This window comes from Brassica napus, chromosome A8, assembly GCF_020379485.1.
Source record: "Brassica napus cultivar Da-Ae chromosome A8, Da-Ae, whole genome shotgun sequence".
Lineage (NCBI taxonomy): Eukaryota > Viridiplantae > Streptophyta > Magnoliopsida > Brassicales > Brassicaceae > Brassica > Brassica napus.
Genome location: NC_063441.1, coordinates 2054802 through 2061373, shown reverse-complemented (window position 1 = coordinate 2061373; position 6572 = coordinate 2054802). Strand labels below are relative to the sequence as shown.

Genomic DNA, 6572 nt, shown 5'->3' with positions numbered 1-6572 from the left:
GAAGAACATTAACAAACTATGATTGAGGCTTCTCGTTCAGAGCTACGAGGTAAAAACCACTTCTTAAAGTTGATCTTAATAATCAAAAGAGGCAATACAAGGTAAGTAGGTAAGCAAAGGTAAGGTTGCTATAACTTTGATATACTTGCAACACATAACACTACTTTGGTTAGCCAAAAAAAAACCGCTCCTAAAATATTTTGAGTTCAATACAAAACTAAAAATAGAGGTCCTAAATGATAACTAAAATATTAAATTGTTAAAAGTTAAAATAAAAATTTACAATATAGTCAAGACTAATAAAAGTTTATCAATCTTAAAAATTATCATTTTTGTCTTTTTATATAAGATAAGAAAATAATATTTAAAATTGTATTATGTTACATGTTTGATCGGGATTGTTCTTATATTTGTTAGAAAAAAAGAGTATAGATTTTTAGTTTTATGATGTACAAAATTGTAGGCTCCATGCCAATATTTCTTCTGTATGTGGTCAAGACCGGACCTGTCCAGAAACAGAAAGAAACAAAAAAAACTCAAGCATCTTTTAGGGGCTGTAATCCACAATAATACACATTCTGGAACTTTTATGATCATCAGTTGTTAGAAAAATGACAACCATCTTCTGGTTATGTTCCCTCTTTCGCTAAACCATTTACTCTTTATGTAGTTTGATAAATTATTTTCATCAGGTTGTGTCGGTTGGATATGATGGTGAAATTGTACTACTATACAAGTTATACGGTGTATTTTGCCATATAGGTCGAACAATTTACCGAAAAGAAAAAAACACATTCTTGAATTACAAATATAAAATGACATTTTACAGAAGCTACGAAGGAGGAGGAACCAAGAACTCAACAACAATGGTATCTTCCACATAACTACCAACCTTCTCCTTCACCAACTCCTCGTGAGCCTCAACTTCTCCAAGATCCTTAAAATACGCAACCGATCCAATCGAGAAACCCTTTGCTCTCGCCGGAGAGAAGTTTTCTCCCACACTGATCTCACGAGACTCCTCCTTAACCACTTCCATAATCTCCTTCTTGGTCTCGTCGGTGACGTTCTCTTTCAACTTCAGCAACGTGACTTTCACAACAGAACCTAGGCCTCCAGGAGGTTTTAGGACTCGAGGGACTTGATTGGCAATCCAGTCAACGGACATGATGTCTTCCCATATCGGCATGGTTGCCTCTACGACGCGAAGGTGGTCGGGATGTGCGACGTACGCGCTGAGATCTTCTTTGGACCTGTACCGGCTGTGGAGGACGTGAGTGAAGGCGGAGGTGGAGCTGAGACGGTGGATAGGAGCGGCGGAGAGGTAGAGAACTTGGTCGATGGTGGCGAGGCTGTTGAGGCCGTTGACCATGGCGTCGATCTTGTCGGAGTCAGCGTCGTCTTTGACTTTGAAAAGGACGATGTGCTCGATGATCTGAGACATGGCAGCGTAGTGAGGAGAAAGGTAGCGGAGATTAAAATGTTTAAGAGATAGGGATAACGATTATATGAAGATAACAAAATTGATTGGGAATGGAATAAAAGAAGTAAATCTTTAGTGATCAAGATAGTCCATAAAGGAAACAAGTGCTCCACAAAATTAAAGAATACAAAACTTTCTTAAATACTAAATATGAATTTTTATCTACACACTAAGCGAAATATTTTACAAATCCAAATTTATCTACGGTTAACGAAAATTAAGAATAACTAGAATTGGATATGCGCGCCTGTACAGATGTTTTTTCAAAATATGTTGTTATTTATTTTTCATTTTACTATTTAAGATTGAAAAAAAAACAAATCTGAAGAACCTAACCGATCCCGATTCGAAAAAAATAGTACCAAAGCCAAACCAGAATTGATCAAATATCTGAATTATTCAAAATTTTGCTATTTAAAGAATTGAAACCTAATCCGATCCAAACAAAATATTTCGGGTATCCAAATGTATATGAAATAGATTTATATACTTATATATATATTAATTATTTTTAGATTTATGTATATAAAAAACATACTTTTAAATTGGCTTAAATATTTGAAAATATATACAAATTGTCAAAAGTAAATATCTAAGATAGTTAAAATATATTCAAAACACCAAAAACATTTAAAAGAATTATTGATTCTCTATCCAAATATTTAAACCAAACCAATTTATATGTAAGTTTAGGTACTGTTACATATGTTATTCAAATTTATATGAATATATTATTTTGTTTATATATTTTGAGAAATTTAAACTATATAGTGAATTTTAATTTTTTTTAAAAAAATTAAATAGGTTATTTCAATCCAAACCGAACCCGCAAAGATCCAAACCACGAAACAAACTTTTGAAATATCCGAATGTTAAAATCTTTGATCCCGAAAATCCGAAACCCAAAGAGACCCGAACTGAACCTGAATGGGTATCTGAACACACACCCCTAGTCACTATTATATATGATATATGTGTCATCATATAATTTGTCTTATTTTATATCATATAAATAATAATATAATTAATAGCATTTTATATGTACCATCATATAAATAATTATATCATATTTTAAAATTTTAATGTGAAATATAAAACCAATAATTTAAGTTGGTGTTTGAAATTGGGCTTTGTATTCTATTTTTCTTATATATATTGAAAACATTTTTTATAATTTTTATTGGAAAATATTTTAGTAAAATTTAATTTTGAATATATGTATATTTTTGAATAAAATTTTGATATAAATCAATTTTAAATTATTAGTTGGATTTGAAATATGTATATCAAGTAACATAAGCCCACTACTTAGTAATATAATATAAGGACTTTCATTTTTTTTAATAACTTAAGCCTATTACATTTTTTTCTTAATATATCGCTATACATGTTTTCAAACAACATTATATTCTTTTTTTATTGCTATCATTGTTTCCAAACAATTCCTAAAGGTACTTCTATTTTAATAAGATAGATGTTTGAAATTGGGTTTTGTATTGTATTTTTCTTATATGTATTGAAAACGTTTTTTATAATTTTTATTGGAAAATATTTTAGTAAAATTCAATTTTTATTATATGTATATTTTTGAATGAAATTTTGATATATATCAATTTTAAAATATTATTTTGATTTGAAATATGTATATCAAGTAACATAAGTTCATTACTTTATAGTATAATATAATAGACTTCTAATTTTTCTTCATAACATAAGTTTATTATATTTTTTCCTTAATATACTGCTAAACATATTTCTAAACAACATTATATTCTTTTTTTTTTGCTATCGTTGTTTCTAAACAATTTCTATTTTAATAAGATAGATATGTATATCAAGTAATATAAATCTATTACTTTGTAATATAACATAATGGATTTTTAATTTTTTTAATAACATAAATCTATTACATTTTTTTTTAATATACTGTTATAAATGTTTCAAAACAATATTATATTCTTTTTTTATTGTTATCATCGTTTCTAGACAATTCGTAGTAGAGGACCTAGAGGTACTTCTAAACTTAGATTAGATCAAACTATAATGGGCCTTAACGGTTATATCCTCCGTACCTTATTACAGCCCATCAGACGAACCTACAACGTGTGTGTGTTTGCTTGTGGGGGAGATGAACCTAGGATTCCTATAAAGTTTTTTTTTTCCTTTTTTTTTGAACATTTTTCTAGGATTCCTATAAAGTTAAATCAGCTTTGACATAAACGTACGATTTTATCTTTGATTAGATCGATTATCCTAGCAAGTTGTATTTAAAATATTTTATGCTATGCTTTAACGAATTTTGTGAATTTAAATACAATTAATTTTGGGATGACATTTAACTCTTTAATTAAAAATTTAATAATACAAAGACAAAAAGAGAAAACCAAAAGAAATTGATGGATCAAATCAAATCCTCATTCCAAGGTGATTTGGACCTTTACCTAATTATATTTTTGTTTGTACGTACGTGTCTGATAACGTCACACGTGTACATACATATATAAACTGTACTAATACATATCATCACCTCCTATACGTATATTCACTTCAACTACATATATGACGTAAAAAGGGGCTAAAAACTAAAGCCCCAGATCAAAAAGGGGTTAAAAACTAATTAATCATAAACTCATAATTTCTGATAAAATTTGAGTTAATAAACTTAATAAAAAGAGTAAGGATTTGCCAAATGCATGGCCAAAAGATAACAGGTTTTCCTATAAATGTTAGTTTTATTACGTTATATTAGAGTTATCACTGTAAATGATACAACCCAAAAATAACTATGTAAATTCAAAAATATAATTTATTTTCTAGTCAAAGTTTTTCTAAAAAAAAAGACTTAATTCGAAATTAAATTTATTTTTTAGGCAGATAGTATTGTCGGTTGTCGAATTGTCTATGTAATTTTTCCTATATTATAATTGTAAGATCTAATAAATCAACGTTAAAAAAAAATATTAGTGACGTAGGAACGAATAAATAATGCACGGATGGGCGTGAGTTTTTTAATTTCAATCATATGATGCGTGCGTCCTTATGCTAAATTAGTGAAGTTTGAATATATTATAGCAAAATATATTTTTATTCAAAAATATTATTATAAAAATAAATCGAAAGAAATAAAATGATGAGAAAATTAATTGTAAAATTATTTATAGCTATTATGTGGCCTTTTTTTTTTTGGTCAATATTTGGCCTTCTTACCTACTCTATTTATCGATATAATTCTATACAATTCTTCATAACTCGTAATTATTATTTTTTTCCTTAAAAGGAAGTGAGAGGAAAAGAGAGAAAATGATGAAAAATGCCGCACGAGTCATTTCATTGGATTCCCTTCAAAGATGGTATCATCTATTCCAACATTTTGTACATGTTTTAACATATCTTTTTTTTTTTTTTTTGTGAACTTCTTAACATATTCTTTATTGTCTTTTTCACTAACTGAATTAAACCTTTTAAAATTTGCAGTATACATTAATAAAGTAATTTCTTTAACTTTCAGATAGATCTACACAGTACTTATTTCAAATTTTATTAACTTTAAAACCAATATTGGAATCGTTCTTGTAAAAGTTTTCGATTATATCCAATAATCAGAACTTTCGTCTACGTATTTTGCATCCACTCCTTTCCTAACGAACTTATTAAAGATTTAAATTTGAGCTATCACTCTGATAAAAACAGTATCAAGTCAGGACTAAAGCCAGTAAAATTGATGCCTAGCTAAAGCCAGTAAAGTATGTAAAACATCAACCCAGCTCGTCATTAACTCAAACCAAAATACAAACAAAACTGCAAAGCTAACAATCCCGAAATGTTAGCAAGCATCATTCCATTACAGCAAACATAATTTGAAAGTTACAAAATAACTAATTAAAAATAGATAGGGTGTTCGATTAATTATCAGAACCTACCACAAATTCAAAATTATCAGAACCTAGAAAATACCAAAGAGAGAGCGAAAAAAGCAAGTCAAAAAGAAAAGAAGCAAAACATCACACTACACTCCCTATAATATACCTTCAATTATTGTATTTGAACCAAACCATAAGCTTGAGATTGATCATACCATGAGAACATCCACTAAGCCCTAACTATAAACTTAACTTATTTTTTTGATTTGTTGACCATGTGCGAAAAGTAAGAAAAGCTCTACATCTGGAGGAGCAAAGAAAGAGATTTGTCTCCTACTCAAAGCAAAGTTCTGAGCCACCTTTTGCTTCTTTGGCGCCGGCGGACACGTCAGCATCTCCGGTATTCGTGACTTCTTAGATATCGGAGTACAACATCCACTGGCTGGAATCGTCGACGTTGAAGTGACGTCACTACTGATACTACATGGAGGAGATGGGTTCTTGATTCCTTTTCTGCTTCTTGTAGTTGTTCTTCTTATTGGTTTCTTTCCTTTTGATGCCATTTTAAGACCAAACTAAGAGAGAAGAGACGATAGAGAGAAAAGAAAGTCTGTGAAACTATTGTATCTGAGGAGCACATATATGTATTAAAAACATTATTGGAAGTTTTACTTTAAAGCTCTTAATTTTGACTGAAAAAGTTTCTATCAGGAGAGAAGATAAAGCCAAGAAAAAGAGATTGATAAGTATTTGGAAACTAAAGAAAAAGGGTTTCTTTTTTGGTAGAGGATATCAATGCATGTAATAAGTCACTGTGAAGTGTGAAAGGGGTACGCTTTATTTTACTTAAATATTCATAAAATAAAACAAGAGCAAAATAATGAGTATTTTAGGATTATCTCAATTCATGGACATTTTATCAAAACTTGTAGTTCATCACCATGTAACTTTACATGATTTATCTCTTCATGCATGTTATAAATTTATCAATGATTTAAAGTAAACTAGATTCGAACCCGCCCTCAAAGGGCGGGTATATATATTTAGAAATTTAATTTCATATTTATGTTTTTCTTTAAAATCATATTTATGTTTTTCTTTGTAATTATATATGTGTATAAATCTTGACCAAAGTCTATTTTATAAAATAATAGCAATTTAAAAAATTGATCCGACATACACTCGGTTCTTTGTAATAATATGCATGTATGCCCGTTTTTTTTTGTAAT

At 29.1% G+C, this 6572-nt stretch overlaps 2 protein-coding genes across 2 annotated transcripts; both read right to left on the bottom strand.

Moving 5' to 3' along the window:
* Positions 1–780: 780 nt before the first annotated feature.
* On the bottom strand, positions 781–1613 carry BNAANNG22300D (stress-response A/B barrel domain-containing protein UP3). Its single transcript, XM_013868168.3, has one exon. It carries the CDS (start codon positions 1442–1444, stop codon positions 833–835), a length of 612 nt encoding a protein of 203 aa, XP_013723622.1. The 5' UTR covers positions 1445–1613; the 3' UTR covers positions 781–832.
* A 3614-nt stretch (positions 1614–5227) lies between these two features.
* On the bottom strand, positions 5228–6147 carry LOC111200003 (cyclin-dependent protein kinase inhibitor SMR9). The gene has a single exon (XM_022690692.2). It carries the CDS (start codon positions 5904–5906, stop codon positions 5592–5594), a length of 315 nt encoding a protein of 104 aa, XP_022546413.1. The 5' UTR covers positions 5907–6147; the 3' UTR covers positions 5228–5591.
* Positions 6148–6572: the final 425 nt, after the last annotated feature.